This window comes from Lotus japonicus, chromosome 6 (genome assembly GCF_012489685.1).
Source record: "Lotus japonicus ecotype B-129 chromosome 6, LjGifu_v1.2".
Lineage (NCBI taxonomy): Eukaryota > Viridiplantae > Streptophyta > Magnoliopsida > Fabales > Fabaceae > Lotus > Lotus japonicus.
This window is the reverse complement of record NC_080046.1, coordinates 43,204,262-43,222,189: the sequence shown is the minus strand read 5'-3', so window position 1 is coordinate 43,222,189 and position 17,928 is coordinate 43,204,262. Positions and strand designations below refer to the sequence as shown.

The 17,928-nt window shown below is 37.8% G+C and overlaps 3 protein-coding genes and 1 long non-coding RNA gene across 4 annotated transcripts; 2 read left to right on the top strand and 2 right to left on the bottom strand.

The window, feature by feature from the left end:
- Positions 1–2,028: 2,028 nt before the first annotated feature.
- Positions 2,029–2,508, bottom strand: LOC130725358 (uncharacterized). Its single transcript, XM_057576596.1, has one exon. It carries the CDS (start codon positions 2,506–2,508, stop codon positions 2,029–2,031), a length of 480 nt encoding a protein of 159 aa, XP_057432579.1.
- A 6,374-nt stretch (positions 2,509–8,882) lies between these two features.
- LOC130723969 (uncharacterized) lies at positions 8,883–11,649 on the top strand. Its single transcript, XR_009014407.1, has 8 exons — positions 8,883–9,295; positions 9,760–9,852; positions 10,109–10,168; positions 10,271–10,304; positions 10,388–10,448; positions 10,586–10,665; positions 10,920–10,960; positions 11,061–11,649. It is a non-coding gene; the product is annotated as an uncharacterized LOC130723969 (long non-coding RNA).
- A 2,052-nt stretch (positions 11,650–13,701) lies between these two features.
- Positions 13,702–16,013, top strand: LOC130725357 (protein MAIN-LIKE 1-like). The gene is made up of 3 exons (XM_057576595.1): positions 13,702–13,860; positions 14,259–15,357; positions 15,441–16,013. Coding segments are annotated over exons 1-3 (1,674 nt in total). The 5' UTR covers positions 13,702–13,858.
- A 12-nt stretch (positions 16,014–16,025) lies between these two features.
- Positions 16,026–17,262, bottom strand: LOC130725356 (protein FAR1-RELATED SEQUENCE 5-like). The gene is made up of 2 exons (XM_057576593.1): positions 17,182–17,262; positions 16,026–17,099 (listed from the first exon to the last, which is right to left on the bottom strand). The coding sequence occupies exons 1-2, from the start codon at positions 17,260–17,262 to the stop codon at positions 16,026–16,028; spliced, it is 1,155 nt and encodes a 384-aa protein (XP_057432576.1).
- Between the last annotated feature and the right edge of the window lie 666 nt (positions 17,263–17,928).

Below are 17,928 nucleotides of genomic sequence, written 5' to 3'. Positions count from 1 at the left end.
TCAACAGCCTCCCCACCAAATAGTTCTCATAACCAGCCAACGCCTCCGCCACACCTTTATCCTAAAAAAAGACAATCAGCGTATCCTCCAGCCCAACCCCCTTTGCATTCTCGTCAGACGCGATGCCCCAGGCGCCGCCATCAGAATTTTGACAACAGACCCCGGACAGGACCCCACAAGCTAAAACGTGACGAAAGCAGACTCAATTCACTATACGCCGACGTCTCTGCATGAAACCCTAGCAGAGAAAATCGTCAACACAAGGGTCCAAAAGCTACTCTATGTGAATTGGTGTAGGATATCTTACCTAATGGTTATTATTTACGGTAAATAATATATTATTGAAACATAAAGTACTTTAAGTAAAATCAATTTGTTTTGGACGAAAAACTCTCAACTTGAATGCCAAATTTTTTGAAGATAACCACATTAAACTGCTAAAATTAAGAAGCTAGTAATGGAATCCATCAATCCGTGAAGTTAGCCAATGAATTCATACTCGATGGGTTTTTTTTACCACATTTTTAGGTGAGCCAAATATTTAGGATAAGTGGGTTAACAAATTTACAAAATTTAAAATTATTATTTATGAATATTTATATTGGTCTATAAGATAAATTAGACAACTCTTAATTAGTACTTTAATTTGTTTTTAGACTGTTATCTTCAATTGATAAAGAAGACTCATAATCGAAGATGTTCATTTCAAATTCAAAAAATTCTATCTAGGATGAGTACATTAAATGTCTTGGTTACTTTTGTTTCCCCTATTTTATCTCCTCTTCTTCACAATAGTTGTTACTTTTTCCTTAACTGATTATATATGGCTTCATACACTTGACCTTGCTTTCATCAATCCTTTCTTCTTTCTCGCATCATTTCCCTAACTTCTTTTTCCCTACTTCTCTTACCTTCATCGTGGCCTCTCGATCAATTCATCAAGAACCCCAAGACGATTGGTTCACACTCACATTCTCAGTGTAGTCATCATCACCGCCGCTAACGTCTCAATCACCAACACCGCCACACCCTCCCCCTTTTCAATACATCCCACCACCACCGCTGCCACCTTCACTAGCATCACCAAACCATTCCCTTTTCATTACTTCCTATTACCACTACAACTAACACCACCACCACCACCATTCATGTATCCACCCCACAATCAAGAATCATACTTTTTAGCACCCCGACTATACCCTTCTTTTGATTTCCCTCTCAACCCACCCTCCCAAGAGCATAAACTTGTTCTTATAGACGATCTTCTTCAAAAGAATCAAGCTTCTGAGAATCCCGGGCTCCTTGAAGAAGAGCTCGGGCTTCATCCTCTAACCCTCATCCTCCCCTAGTTCGTCGAAAGAGGCACGTGAGGATCGAGACCATAACCCCACCATTCCCATGGGCCACATCAAAGTGCACCGCCATTCACAGCCTCGACCACCTGAGGTCACAAGACACCTCATCCACAACCTTCCTACCATCTATAGGATTTGAAATAGTTGTTCACGCCTAACTAGTCGAACTTCCTCGGTTTTCCATCCCAACATGCCCCTCATCCACATTATCAGTAGCTACCTGGGAGGAAAGCACACCTCCACTCACCTCATGCGCCGACATTGAACCACATGACCCCTATCACCAACTCCAACTCCATTTTCAGCTCCACCTCCACCCCTTCCCTTGGTTTATTCCCTATAGATAGGCTAGCAAACATCGCTAAGGTCTTTGGAAAGAAAAACTCTTTTACATTGTGCACCATCTTGTCCACCATCATCACGTGATTTTGCCTTCGACGATCTACTCTGCCGCTTTCCCATGGCTAAAGCACGCAGAGAGGGGCTCAAATTCCTAGCTTAATGGAATCATCTGTCTCTGCTCGCGCCGCCAAAGGACAAAAATGATCCCCATGACCGTTAATTCCACAGAAGTACAACCATCCTAATGGCTTCCCGAGTTAATTCCATCCTAAAGAGGCCGCTCCACTTCCATCTCCACCAACACCTTCACAACACTCCGCTTATCCTGCATCTAAAAAATGTCTACATCCAGTACCTTGCCAATGTGAGCCCCAACCTTCATACTCATCTTCTTAGTACGACAATGCGCTGGAAGTCCCCACAATTGCACCCACACCGTAGAATTCTTAAAGCTCATGTCCACACAGCCAATGTGCCTGTTCCACGGTTGCACCAAATAACATGAATTCTGAAAAATCCACGGACTGCCTTGAAGAATGTGTTTGATATCCTTATCCTCCTTCAAGTGGAAAACATAAGTCGTCACCCTCACTTCTTCCACCTGGAACTTATCTGGACTACACCAAATATTATCAATGGCACTTTGTAGGGACCCTTTATATATGGGTTTGTCAATCACCAGCCTCCCCGCCAAATAGTTCTCATAACCAGCCAACGCCTCCGCCACATCTTTATCCTCAAAAAAGACAATCAGTGTCTCCTCCGGCCCAACCTCTTCCACATTCCTCGTCAGATGCGACGCCCCCGCCATCAGAATTTTGAAAACAGCCCCCGGATAAGACCCCACAACCAGCACCAAGGAGATGCCAAGCACGACCAGGAAAACAATCGGAAGCTAAAACGCGGCGAAAGCAGACTTAATTCACTATACTCCGACGCCTCTACATGAAACCCTAGTAGAGAAAATCGTCAACGCAAGGATCCAAAAGCTACTCTATGTGAGTTGGTGCAGGATATCTTACCTAATGGTTATTATTTACAATAAATAATAGTTTATTGAAACATAAAGTAATTAAGGTAAAATCAATCTGTTTTGGACGAAAAACTCTTAACTTGAATGCCAAATTTTTTCAAGATAAAAACAATCATGGAAAGTTTAGAACTCACAATTAATTAAGTAAATAATCATATTAAACTGCTAAAATTAAGAAGCTAGTAATGGAATCCACCAATCAGTGAAGTTAGTCAATGAATTCATACTCGATGGGTTTTTTTACCACATTTTTAGGTGAGCCAAATATTTAGGAAAACTGGGTTAAAATTTTAACAATATTTTAAATTATTTTTTATGAATAATTATATTGGTCTATAAGATAAATTAGACAACTCTTAATTAATACTTTAATTTATTTTTGGGTTGTTATCTTCAATTGATCAAGAAGACTCATAATCAAAGATGTTCTTTTCAAATTCAAAAAATTCTATCTAGGATGGGTACATTAATTGTCTTGATTACTTTCGTTTCCCCTATTTTATCTCCTCTTCATCACAATGGTTGTTACTTTTTCCTTAACTGATTATATATGGCTTCATACACTTGACTTTGTTTTCATCAATCTTTTCTTCTTGCTCGCATCATTGCCCTAACTTCTTTTTCCCAACTTCTCTTACCTTCATCGTGGCCTCTCGATCAATTCATCAAGAACCCCAAGACGATTGGCTCACACTCACACTCTCAGTGTCGTCATCATCATCGCGGCTAACGTCTCAATCACCAACACCACCACACCCTCCCCCTTTTCATTACATCCCACCACCACTGCTGCCACCTTCACCGGCATCACCAAACCATTCCCTTTTTTATTACATCCCATTACGACGACCACTACCACCACCACCACCACCACCATTCATGTATCCACCCCACAATCAAGAGTCATACTTTTTAGCACCCCCACTATACCCCTTTTTAGCACCCCCCCCCCATTATACCCTTCTTTTGATCTCCCTCTCAACCAACCATCCCAAGAGCCTATACTTGTTCTTATAGACGAGTCTTCATCATAAGAATCAAGCTTTGGAGAAGCCCGGGATCCTTAAAGAAGAGCCCAAGCTTCATCCTCTAACCCTCCTCCTCGCCCAGTTCGTCGTAAGAGGGACATGAGGATCGAGACCATACCCCCACCATGTTAAGTTCAAACGCATCATAACGTTTTTTAAATCTTATTTTGATCATAACAATTTTATAATAGAAGTTTCTTTGAAAATTTATTCACTGATAACATTCTTAATTACAGGAGAAACTTGGCTCTATATCACACGCCTCAACGTTCTGTCATTTATTAAGAAGAAATTTTTTCTCCGGGAAAAGAAGGAACCTTGCAACTACTGTACCCTAGTTGAAAATTCTGATCGTTCAATGACACATCATCAGTCAGATATTTCAAGCAATATTTTGAGCGCCAAAGACTCAGTTTGATTTCAACCAGTTGTGTCACATTCAAATCTTATGACAATCACTTGAATTTCATTCAAACTAAATCAGATGAAGACAAACCTTGCTTTAGCAAAAGGCACGCTGACCAACGAGGAAAAGTACAAGCCGTCAACATCAAATTGCCAAATTGTCTCTTATCTGAAAAGTAGCCCAAAGTCTATCACCACCTACTAGCTGACAAACATCACCTTTCAAGCTAAAGGATAGACTTGCTTCAGAAGTAACATTTAATGAAGCTACCAACCAAGCCAATTGAATCAACGGTCCGATATCAAAACTCAACGACTATCTCAACGGTTGGATTGTGTCTCACAACGGCTACAACACTAGCAAGCAAGTATTTAAGAGATCCTTGAAGATCTGAAGACAAGAAGAATTAACTCTGAGAATCTAAGCATTCAAGCATTCATATTCAAACTTCTCAACAGCATTCAAAGCTTGAGCAGATATTCCCAAGTGTCAAACACAGGTCATAAATTCTGCCCAGTGGAAGAGAAAACCTCGTACCTTAAAAGAGTCACATCTTTTATTCTCTTCACACTATTGTAGTAACTCTGAAGTGAATTCAATAGTCAAATATGAACCCAAACACATAGAGTTCCAGCGCCATAAAGTCTCTACCCTCACTCTTGAAAGAAGAGAACCATTGTAGAGTATCATAAATCTTTGTAAGATTTAGGAGAAGTCATGTACAATACTTATAGGAGGAGTCCTGCAGAATACTTGGAGAAGTCCGTGATAATACTTGGAGAAGTCCTGGATAATACTTGTATTGGAGAAGTCCTTGGTACTTGCTAGTGAAAATCTTGGTGGTGGCCAAGTACTGGACGTAGCCCAATTGTTTAGGGTGAACCAGTATAAATCTCTGTGTGCTGATCGTTCTGTTCTGTTTACTGTTTTACTTCCGCTGCACTAAACAATTTGTGAAAAGTCACTCTTAAACGTTTTGCCTAAGAACTAATAATCTTTTCATAAAACAAAGTTTTAAAAAGTAATTTTCAAGAACACAATTCAAACCCCCCTTTCTTGTGTTACTTTATTGCATCTCACACCATACCCATGGGCCACATCAAAACGCACCGCCATTCACAACCTCGACCACCTGAGGTCACAAGGCATGACGACCATCACAGGGACCGTAATCTGCTAGCGCTGCGACGAGCATCGCGAGATTACGTTCAATCTGGAGGAGAAGTTCAACGAGTTGGAGCATTTCATTGAGGGGAACAAGTTCGACCTGCACAACCTGGCACCGACGTGGTGGTCGAACCTCGTTCTCCTTAAGTGTGAGCTTTGCGGCACGGAGAACAGCCTAAAGCCAGTGATCACGAACAATAAGAGCATCAACTAGTTGTTCTTCCTCTTGGGACAGATGGTCGGATGTTGCAAGCTGGAGCAGTTGAAGTATTCCAGCAAGCATGCCATGAATCACAGTACTGCAACCAAGGATCAGTTGTTGTATTTTGTTTATCTGGGATTGTGTAAACAATTGCACCCTCAGGGACCCTACTAATACAATTGGTATTGGCAGAATTGATTTTGATCAGAATTGCTTGGAACTTAATTGATTTTACTAAAATTGTGTATGAGAACATGAAATCCTACAAATACAATTGGTATTAGCATAATTGAATTTGGACCAAACTTTATTTGAACTTAATTGATTTTACTATAATTGTGTATGAGAACGTAAGACCCTACAAATACAATGGGCATTATTAGTATGAGAAAAATTGCTTATCATTTAAGGTTGTAGCATAATTAAAATCTAAGATGTTATTTTCGTCCCCGTTATAGTTGGGATATTGGACCCATAATCTTGAAGACATGGAGTTGATATAATTGTACACCTTTTTAGAAATACTTTATACTAGAAATAATACCCGTGCGTTGCACGGGTTTATTTACACTACTTTTTTTAATATTGTATAAAAATTATTATAGTGTAATTAAATTACTAAATATAAAAATTATTTTTTATTATAAATATAATAAAAAACCGTGTTGAGACATCAAAATAATATTTTTGGTGTATTAAATTGCTCGTACAAAATATCTATTTTCGTAAATAAATAATATCACTCAAATTTAGTAATTGATATTTAATAATTAGCATTGAATTAATTTTAGAAACTTTGGTTGTAACATATTCTATTGTTTTGGGTTCTCTGTTTTGGGTTTATTATTGTGGTTTCAATTGCAGAGAGACTGATTTATCATATATCCGGTTGTAAACATTGATACTCAGTTAGAGAGAATGTTATCCCCAGATGTTATTCTGTTTTTTAATCATAACTTATCCTTAAAAAATAATTTAATAATTTATTTATTTAATCATTTGAAAAATCCTTTAAGTGAATTTGAAATATTTTAAATCAAGTAATAAGGTTTTAATATAAGTTATAATAACATTTTTTATACTTTTTTTTTTTATCAAAAATGAAATAATTTTAACTTTAAAAATTATAACTATAATGAGTCATAATTTTAATATTTTAGAATAATATTTAGTAAACTTAAATTTATTCAATTTTTTTTATAATTATTTTTCTCTATTATTCTTCCTCAAGTTTTTTTTTTTGAGTAAATTCCTCAAGTTATTTTTACATCTATATAATAGATAAAAATCATATTTAAAGAATATTTTTCAAATAATACATACATTCGGTATAGTAATAATAAATACCATATAGAGACATTTTTTAATTTTCAAATATTTTTTAACATTATTTCTTAATAAAGAAATAGTAATAAGTTGAATTTGTAAGTATGTGAGACACCATTCTTCAAAATAATTTGTATGATTGGTGATGATTGAGGAGGAACTAGATATGTAAGACTGGGAAGGTCAAGGTAAATGGAATTAGAAAAAGATTGGGGCTGTTTATCTGGATTGATATAATGGATGCTAGAGATGCTGTTTTGGATTAGAAATTTTGGTGAGCTGATTTTATAGATGTAAAAGGGCCCAAGATTGTTTTAGTGAGTAAGGGGTACGAAATTGGCAATCTCAAGGATGTGGTACTCTTTTTCCTTGCTAGGTTTTTTCCCACAGGGTTTTCCTTAGCAAGGTTTTGATGAGGCTCATCTTTAAGATTACGTTTGAAGCCGTTTCGTGGGGAAATCAGAGGGGTTTAGTGCTATGTTTTCTTGGGAGGGGTGATTTCTTATACTATGTTTTGTCATGAGAGCTTCTTGCTCATGCTTGAACCTTTATTATTAATAATACTCCTTTCGTTTTCAAAAAAAAAATAAGTTGAATTTGTTATTTTTGAAAAATTTCTCAACTTATGATTAATAACGAAAATTAAAATAATTTTAATTTTAATTTATAATTATTATTAACAATTAGTAAAGAATATAAGAAAATTATTATTAAAAATATATTATTGTCATTAATGTAAAGGTGGCCAATTTCAATTATTATTATTTTTAAAAAAATTCACCTCAAGTTGTAATAAATTATTAAAATTTAAATAATTTAATTTTCAATAAGAGAACTTGAAAATTTTTTAATTTTAATATTTAATTTTAAAAAAATTTAAATATGGGCAATTGAAATGCTTAACAATTAATAATTAATATAATGAATAATAAAGTGGATGTAGTTTTTATTTTAGTTTTCAATTTTTTAATTTAGTGTATTTAATACAAAAGAAATTTATTATTTATTTCTGTATTTAATTTTATTGTTCAAATTTTCTTTGCATAAGTATATAGAAGATTTTAGTATGTAGTTGAATAGATTATTTACTTAAGAAATTTTATTTAATTTTTAATTTTATTATTAAAGGTATTAATATAAAAAGAAATGCTTTATTATTTAATGCATTTAATGTAAAGGAGTGCAAAAACTCAAGTCTCCTTTACATATGTATATAGATAGATTACAGATGATTCAATTGACGAAGCGTTAGAACAAAATTCACTCATTATAACTATATTTTTTAATTATAATTTACTTAAGAAAAAAGAAACAGAGCCCCCAATTAATGAGATTGTACTTTTCATTTTGTAATATATAGCTTCACCATCCTTTTTTTATATAAGTAATCGTACATATTTATTCATTCACAAGTCACACATGATACAAGAATTAATGTTTGAGAGTAACTATACAATAGAATTAAGGTTATAGTTGCATCAAATTGTCACCTCATGAGATCTATTACTGCTTAAACATAAAAATTACAAAAACTCAGTTTGTTCCCCAACATACTCATATATACTTATAGCTGAGACATGTTGCACATAGCATAGACGCAACATGCAAAAAAGGAGATAACACAACACATAGGCGCTTGTTAATTGTTAGCACTTAGTGCTTAGAGCATCCACAATGACAACGGGTTGCTTAGGTTAGTTGCTTATAGCTAAGCAACATTACTTAGTTTTTCTCCCTATTGAAGCATTCTGGGGTGGAATTGGTGGTTGTTTAAATTCAAGAACAGCGGTTTACTGAAGCAATGATAACTTAGCCATTTCTTAGATTAAATAACATTTTTTTTCTTTCTCCTACATTGACAATTTATTGTCAGTCACGCATTAAGTGCAAATAAAAAAATATAAATATATGGTTGCTTATGAAAAAAAATATAGTTATAATTGTGGCCAGGTGATGACCACGGTTTTCTAACCATGGAAACCTTTCCCCACTAACAACCGTGGCATAAAATTAACATCTTAAAGCCCGCCCAAACTAAAAATCATTCCGCCAAAACTTTTGTATACCCCCTCCTCCCGTGTTTTGAATTTTGTCACTCAAAGATTAATTTTTCATTAAAAAAACTGAAAAGTAATAAGGAAAGAAAAAACCCCTAAATCACATCAAATCCCTACCACCCTGTTCTGCCGCGCCGACCCGGCGTTCCTCTGCTTTCCCTGCGACTCCACCATCCACGCCGCCAACAACCTTGCCTCCTGCCACCCGTGCGTCCCCCTCTGCTAGGTCTGCGAGCAAGCTCCGACCTCCGTCACCTGCAAGGCAGGCGCTTCTTCCCTCTGCATCTCCTGCGACCACGACATCCACTCCGCCAACCCCCTCGCCCGCCTCCACGAACGCGTTCCCATCGCCCCCTTGCTCTTTGGATGCAGTCACAAAGTAAGATCGCCAACATCGATCACCACCCCTAATATAGATAGCTGAAGGATCTAGTGAATGAAAGGGTTTTAGATAGATATGGTGTTTTTCTGATCTCTTTCCATGACATAGTCGCATTTCTTTCCATCTTTATCTCTGTCCCTATGTCTGTATTACTATTACTTTTGGGGTTATCATATCAATAGGGTTATCATAGATATCTTGTTAATAGTTTTTGTTTTACTGCGCAATTGATATCTTGAAATGCAATTCTGCTGTAGCTTAATCAGTTCTCTTGTGGGTCATTGAAAGTGGGGCTGGCAATTAAAATCATTGAATAGTTGCTTGTTGTCCTTGGAATAATTACTGTTATGCTCTAGTTTTCATGTTGGGGTGGGTTATAGGCTTGAAGCTGTTTGTTTCCTTGGATCTTTAGCAGCTGCAAGATTTCTAACATTTAATCTTTTCTGTGCTTTCCTTTGCAGCACAAGGGTCATGGTGTACCTTTGCTTGGTGATTTGGTTTTTATGACTGAGTTGATGATTCTGGTTCATGATCCTTATGCTGGGTGTTAATTGGTGAGGTCTCTAATCTATATGCTTGGAGTTGTTCCAAGCTGGTTCTGAAGATTTTATAAGCTTTTATTTATAGCTATCCTAGCCTTTTAGTATCCATGCAATGTATTTTATTGTTTAAAGTTGGTGTTGGGATTTGGAATTGAGATCATCTATGACATAGAATGTAGAATTATATCTGTAATGGTTATGCTATACCATTAGCTCCCTTTTATTTTTTGTGGAACTTACGTTTTTTTTTTATCTTGTTCTTGTGTAGAATGATATCACCATAGATCAGAAGTATAGACATGATATTCCCCACCATCAGGTCAAATAGGTATTCTCATTTATTTTAACAGTGCATATTTGAAAATCTTCAATTTTGTGCTCTTTTTCCTGACAATTGAGCCAATGCTAACGAATTATCTGATTTATTCAGGTGATATATTAACTTTGTGGGGCCAAAACTTGAGGTGAGTTTGTATTTTGTTTACTACATTATTTTCCAATTAAAGATAGAAACCCTCCACATGAATTTTACATGTTTTGTGGAAAGGTGCAAAAGGTTGCTGGTTATGTTGCATTCATTCAAAGATATTGACTGGGCAATATATATGGTACTGGAGACTGCTGAATTCTTCATTGGATATTTATATTGTTAGCATTATGTGTCAAGTTATCTATTATGTTTGCATCAATTTGATTCTTCTTTGAACTAACTCTTTTTTTTGTGCTTTATTTCTGGTGCTTCCAGGTTAAGCAGGACTATATCAATTGTGGTGTGTTTACATGGGCAACTACTTCTGTGGGACATGTAAACTCCTTGAACATCATGTAAGTGACTCATCTTGGAATTGAGGAATTTTGTGTAAGATGTTCAAAGCTGGTGCCTATTCCCTCGCTAAATTTAGCATGTAGTTTGGTGATGAATTATTATAAGAAATGTTAAACCATCCAGATTTCCGTTACATAGCATGTAATACTCATAGTCCAGATTTCTCTGTTTTTGCCTTTAATTCCAAATTTTCCAATATGTTCTCTGTTTTTTACAAAATTCAGACTGATTGGTTCTTAAGTATTTAATACAGAACTGGAGGCAGTGAAAATTTCTTCCATTGCTACAAATGTGGTGAGTAATATTTTTCTTTCATATATTTTTTTTGTAAAGAGTGACGCTGCTGTTTTAAAATGCTTCACCTACTTAATCGTTGCTTTCATTTTTTGCGCAGGCTGTTGTCACTCAACTTTGCTGAAAGTCAGACACCTTTGTGTGGAAGGGGGCAATGCATCACAACTGTCCTATTTGTTTTGAGGTCAAATTTTACAATGTTATTTGTTTTGAGATAACATTGTACATTGTTAAATTAGTGCTATTTCCCTTTCCACCAGTTTGATAATTGCTAGAGCTTTACACAAGGGCGTCCAAATTGATGCTTACAGTATTTTTAGGCTGCTAGAGATGGTGGCTAAAATCAACATGACAACAGTTTCTAAACCGTGGCTCAATGATATAGGCCACGGTTACGAACGTGCGGTGTAAATTTAACCGTGGCTTTAGAGTTTTGTGTAAACCGCGGCTAAAATACCGAAAGCCACGGTTTACGAAGCGCGGTATAAAAAAAACCGTGGTCTTACGTTTTTGAGTAAACCGTGGCTTGAAACTGACAAAACCGTGGCACTTGAGCTTGGCCACGGCCGCATACACTACGACAGGAAAACCGCAGCTAAACCGTGGGGTAAGCTTTTAACCACGGTTTTTTCACATGAGCCCACAGTTTTCTGTGCGCGGCAGAAGGCCGAAAATGCTGTAGTGTTAGTTTTTCTCCCTATTGAAGCATTCTGGGGTGGAATTGGTGGTTGTTTAAATTCAAGAACAGCTGTTTACTGAAGCAATGATAACTTAGCCATTTCTTAGATTAAATAACATTTTTTTTCTTTCTCCTACATTGACAATTTATTGTCAGTCACGCATTAAGTGCAAATAAAAAAATATAAATATATGGTTGCTTATGAAAAAAAATAAGAAACAATCATTATAGTAAAATTTGAATGATTAGGTGTGTAAAATTACTTAAATCCCTTGTGGCATTTTGGGCTCGCGAAAATGGTGTTTAGCAACCACCATTGTGCATGCTTTTAAACACTAGTAATGAGATGTTTCAACACCCCCGCCATCATAAAATATGTTAACTATGGGTGTGTTTGTATTGTCGTTGGGTCCAACATAAAATTCAACTCAACCCAACAAGGAAGCTTCGTTTACTTTTGTGTATAGTAAATCGGAATGCTGAGGCGAATTCACTTTCAAACTGAAATGAACTTAAAAAGCAAAATTTGATCTTAATATATCCCTCGTCAGGGTAAAGTCTGAAACACAACTCTCTATTTCAGGAAATAACCCACTTTTAGTCCTCGTCAGAGTTTGATCTCCCACCAACTTACCATGTGTTTAATGAAGCTCATGTAGATTTCATTTTTCTTTATTTTCCTTCATTTTCACCTCAAATTTGAGTTGCTTAACATTAAATTAACCCTAATGTACTAACTTAATGTATTCAGATGTTTGAAGGTTCAATATTTGAAGGTTTGAATGCTTGATAGTTCTCGGTTCATTTGGAGGGTTTAATGGTTTGGGAGCGATGATGTTGGGGTGGAAGAAGGTTTGGCCTTTGTTTTCTCGATCTCATTTAACACTTAGTGAATCTTCAATTAAACCAAGAAAGATAAGTTTTAGGATTAAATCAACGTTCAGGTTTTGACACTTCAACTTCAAGTCTCCGTAGAGATGAACATGACAGGTAGGGGTGGGAATAGGCCAGGCCGTTCGTAGGGGCCTATGGCCTAGCCTACCACAGGCCCAGGCCAGGCCAGACCAAATTGGTAAATAGCCAAGGCTTAGACTTTTTGAAAAGCCTATTTAGTTAAAAAGGCCAGGCTCAGGCCATTCAACAAGCCTTGTAAGCCTTACAGGCTAGCCTATTTAAGTAAATATGATTAGTATTTTTTGGTAAATTGTAAATATGATAAGTATAAATATATTTTACCCTTGATGATGTCTATATATTAAAAATTTATAATAATATCTTGATATTATATACTTATTGAGATTTTAGTATATTTAAGCAAATTGACTTATATAACGATTCAAAGTTATAAGTCTTTTTAAAAATAAATATATGACGTATTTAAATATCTTAATATGGCGTGTGATTTTAAATTGACTCTTCAACTCTAAGAAACCAACATAATCTCGTTTAGTTTCATCACGACCTATTAGCTGATAATATTGTAAGTCTGATTGTTGAAAATATTATTTTAGTATAATTTAACCCGTTAGCTTATAAGTTTGATAACTTCTTTACAGATAAATTTATTAACAAACGTAAAACTCTTGTTGTGAAACGGGTCTTTAAACAGGCTGCCAGGCCAAGCCAGGCTTTCGGAAGGCCCAGACCAGGCTCGAAAAAAAAGCCTTTGATAGGCCATAGGCCAGGCTCAGGCCTTAAGATTTTTAAACAGGCTAAGCCTATTTAAGCAAAGCCTACCTAGGCCTAGCCTATTCCCACCCCTAATGACAGGGGATGAAGATGTTGGAAGAACGGATTAAGATTAAACAAGTTTTCTTTGAAATGAATTCAACAAGTTAGGAAACATAAAAACTTTTTTTAAAAAAATTAGTTATTAATTAGGCAGAGACTATTTGCGCCCCCTTTTTTGCTAAGTCCGCCATCCCCAAACACGCGAAAAGACTAAAATACCCTTCAGTAATTTAAATTTAAAAAAAAAAACTACCTTATCTCTACAAACCCTCCCCCCTCTTTCAACCGTATACCATCTTCCTCTCCCACCCAATTTCAAAAGTTTCAAACCCACAACCAAGTCAAGAAGAGGAAGAGAAAGGAGGACAACCAGTAAGAAGAAGAAGTAAGAAGAAGAAGTTGAAGTAGAAGAGGAAGAAGGAGACCAAGTCAAGAAGGAGTAACCCACAAAATACAACAACAACCCATAACCCACAAGAAGAACAACAATGTAAGTTATTTCTTACAAGTTTTCGAGGCTTAGGTTGTATTTCGTGTTAAATTTCAGTCCCTCGATTTGATTCTGCAATGGGAGGAGGTTTCGTGACTTTCCCGCACTCTAAACCGCGGACAGGTTTTATACCTACCGCATGTTTAAGTGCGGTACGCCTGTCAAATCTTTTATACCTACCGCAAGTTTAAGTGCGGTTAGCCTGTCAAATCTTTTATACCTACCGCAAGTTTAAGTGCGGTTAGCCTGTCAATTTTTTTTTAATTCTCTCTGAATTTTCTCTGAATGTTTATAAATTATTTTTTATGTTAGCAAACTGTTGTTTATGTTAATAAACTGTTGTTTATGTTAATAAATTGTTGTGCATGAGTATTAATTTTTGTATTTTTAATTTTCAGGCCTCCTAGGAAAACTGCCCGTGTTGTTGGTCCTTCTACTGAACCTACTGCTCCACGGGATCGTAGCTCCACTCATGCTTCTAACCGCAAACGGTCAGAAGAGGCTAATAGAGGAAGGGGTAGAGGAAGGGGTAGGAATGCTGAACAAGAGCCTGCTGTACAGGATCAGCAGGATGATGAGATTATGGCTGATCAGCCGGATGATGACACTGAGGCGGAGGAGGAGACTAGTGGTGAGGAGGAGACTAGTGGTGAGGAGGAGGCTGAGGAGGATGTCGGTGCTGACCTCGAGGCGGAGTTTGATGAGGAGTCTGGTGATGAGGACGATGAGAACAGGTTGTGGTATGAGGGAGGTCCGTTTGACCTTTGCTTGTTGACTAAGTATGGCGAACATATAGCTCGTGACATATGGAGGTCATACAAGCGGCCAAATTATGAGACTAGAGGTGTGCTCAAGACCTATAATCATGGGAGGATGTGTCATCCTGTAGTCCATCATGCTCGGTACATAAGGGGTGCGGTGCATAATGCAGGTTTGCGGTGGGTGATGAAATGCACAAGCCCGAGTGTTGACCAGAGCATTATTTCTGCTTTTGTTGAGCGATGGCATCCTGAGACGTCATCTTTCCACTTACCCTGGGGGGAAATGACGATCACACTTGAAGATGTCTCAGCATTACTCCACTTGCCCGTAGAGGGTGAGTTCTTCTCCTTTGGTAACCCGACTAGGGAAGAGGCGGCTCCTGCGGTTGCTCAGTTACTTGATGTGGACATTGAGCTTGTGATGGAGGAGTTTGATGCTTGTAGGGGTCCACCTCTTCGCTTTAGCTTTCTCCAAGCTATTGTGGAGAAACACGTAGAGGCCAACAATGAAGTTCCTGCATGCCGAGCTTATATGCTGCGGTTGATTGACATGACCCTTTTCTGTGACAAGAGCAACACATATATTGGTGCTGTGTATTTGTCTCTGTTTGAAGATGTTGAGAATGCATCAAGGTGGAATTGGGGAGCTGCCACTTTGGCTTACTTGTATGGTCAGCTCGGGGAGGCCAGTAGGAATGGTGCTAAGTCTGTTGCTGGTTATTTATCTCTTCTGCAGGTATTGTTATTTCTTTCTAATTATTGTTAAAACGTTTGTTGTTAAATAATTAGCATCATACTTTGGCATTTTCTCTTTTGCAGTCATGGGTGTTTGCCCACTTCCCCGGATCATTGTTTGAGCGCAGGGACAACCCTGCCTACACACCAGACAGGCCTGTTGCACTAACTTGGGAGGCGCTTCGAGGGACTACTGAGGTTGCGCAGAAGAGGATGAACCTGGATACGTTTCCGGCCAGTTCTGTGATTTGGAGACCTTATGTAGAGCACTATGATCACTGGCCCTTCCCTCAGGTTGCCTTGTATAGGGGATTTATCAGGCATGCCGGGATGATATTCCCATACCTCCCAGATCGAGTCATCAGGCAGTTTGGCCGGATCCAGTATGTGCCAGATCCCCCACCATCGTCAGTTACGTGCCGGGAGTGTGATCGTCGATTTGCGCACTGGAATGATCACATTTGCCATCTGTCGGAAGAAGCTGCTTTCCCTTTTCAGACCACTGGCGAATACACTCCTTGGTATATCAAGGTCTCACACCCTTACATGGTCCCAGATGAGTACAAAGGCGACCGCTTCGCATTTCTAGAGGTACTGACACTTGTTTTTGCCATGTGGCTTACATTACGATTATGTGTATGCCTATGTGTATATTGACCTTATTTATTGTCATTTCAGAGCCAGTTTGCGGAGCTTGCGTTGTACTCTGGCAGCTTTATCATACTCAACCTCGTTGGCAGCATACATCAATCGATTCCATCTATCAGTAATGTCTTCACGTGTCTCAATGTCTTTCACAAGTTTCTTCATCTCGCCAGTTACACTCTTAAGTACATGAAACTGACATAGAAGACAGCGAGCTGCGGGAAAAACAGTTTCCAATGCTTCCATCAAAACTTGGTCTTTGTCTGTAACAAAGACCTTCGGCAGATTGTCCTTATTAATGATCAAGTCTTTTAATCTATTCACAGCCCAAACAACCTCATCCTTTTGCTCATTCTGCATGTACGCAAAAGCAATTGAGTATGTCAAATTTGTCGACGTAACCCCCACCATCTCAAGTAAAGGGATCCTGTACCTATTGGTCTTGTATGTACTATCCAGAATCACAACATGAGGAAACTCATTGAATAAGTGAATGGAATCAGGGTGTGCCCAAAACAAAGATCTGACCACATCAGTACCATCCTGCACCCTGGACCAATGTGCGTATTTGTGTTCTTCCAACAACTTCATCAAGTGTTGCATCTCGGTCAACGATCCCCTCTTCAACCTGTTGTATGCTTGCTTCTCATTGTAAATCTGTTTAATTCTAGTCAAGTTGGTTGGGTTGTGTTTCCTTATAGCAATCAAAATATCACTGGCCTTGACCCTTTCTTCAATCATTTCTCCCACCATCGCCTTTTCCTCTGGATTTAGACGGCCAACATATGAGTGACCCTGCAAAACCTCAGCAGTGTCATGATTATGGATCCCACTATGCACAAGCACCGTCCACATTTTATCTTTATTACTACGCCTTGCCCTTAGCCTGAATGGACAATTACACTTCTTAGTTCCAGTCCGATTTCGCTTTAACACCGATGTGGATGGTTTATATTTGCCGCCACGCTCACATCCTAGTGTCATCACGGCCCTCCTTTTGTCAGATCCATAGTCCGACTTCTGAATAATAATAACATAGCCATGCTCTTTACCTACAGCTTTGGCCCAATTAACAAGATCTTTGGAGGATTCAAAAGCCTACAACATTTAAAAACTCAATTAAGTATACATCGCATGACCTACACATAGTGCCTAACTTGTTAAATTGAACAAAACTTACTTGGCTAGTGGTGAAAGCTTTTGTAAGATCCACAGAAGGCACAATCTCCATATTGGGCCTATTTACTTCCTCAGGTATCATTATGCTGCAATCAACAAAATAAGCTCAATCAATCTAAAAAACTTTGTTCTGTCCGCACTTTAATATGCGGCAGCACATATTTGCCTTCCGCAGTTTAACTGGCGGACCTATTATTCCAACATATCACTTTCCGCACGTATGTTAACGGGAAAATCAATTTTATTTAGATAGTAGCAGTACCAGAACTTAAGACGATTGAAATGACTAAGTTTTTTTGACTTCCGCTAACAAGTTAGCGGAAGGTATAAATTTAACACGTCCGCACGTATGTTAACGGGAGCGTGTAATTTGTTTCATTCCCGCAGTTTTAAGGGCGGGACTATCCAGTTACGTCAGAAAGTCGCGAAATCGCGATGGAAGCTAAAAAAAGCTGAAAAAAAGCTCGGAAAAAGGTAAAAACTTACATGGGTAAGCTTCTATTCTTGACTTGAGATCACCCAAAAGAGCTTGGGGTGGAGGAGCGGAGGAGTGGAGGATTAAGAGGAGAGTGAGGAGGAGGGTGAGGAGGAAGAAGGAGATGGTGTGTGGGAAGTAAAAATTAAATATTACCTTTTTATGTTTTTTTTACTAAAGGCATTGTTGGAATTTTTAAAAAAGGAGATGGCGGACTTAGCAAAACAGGGCGGCGCAAATAGTCTCTGCCTATTAATTATACATGTGTCTCCA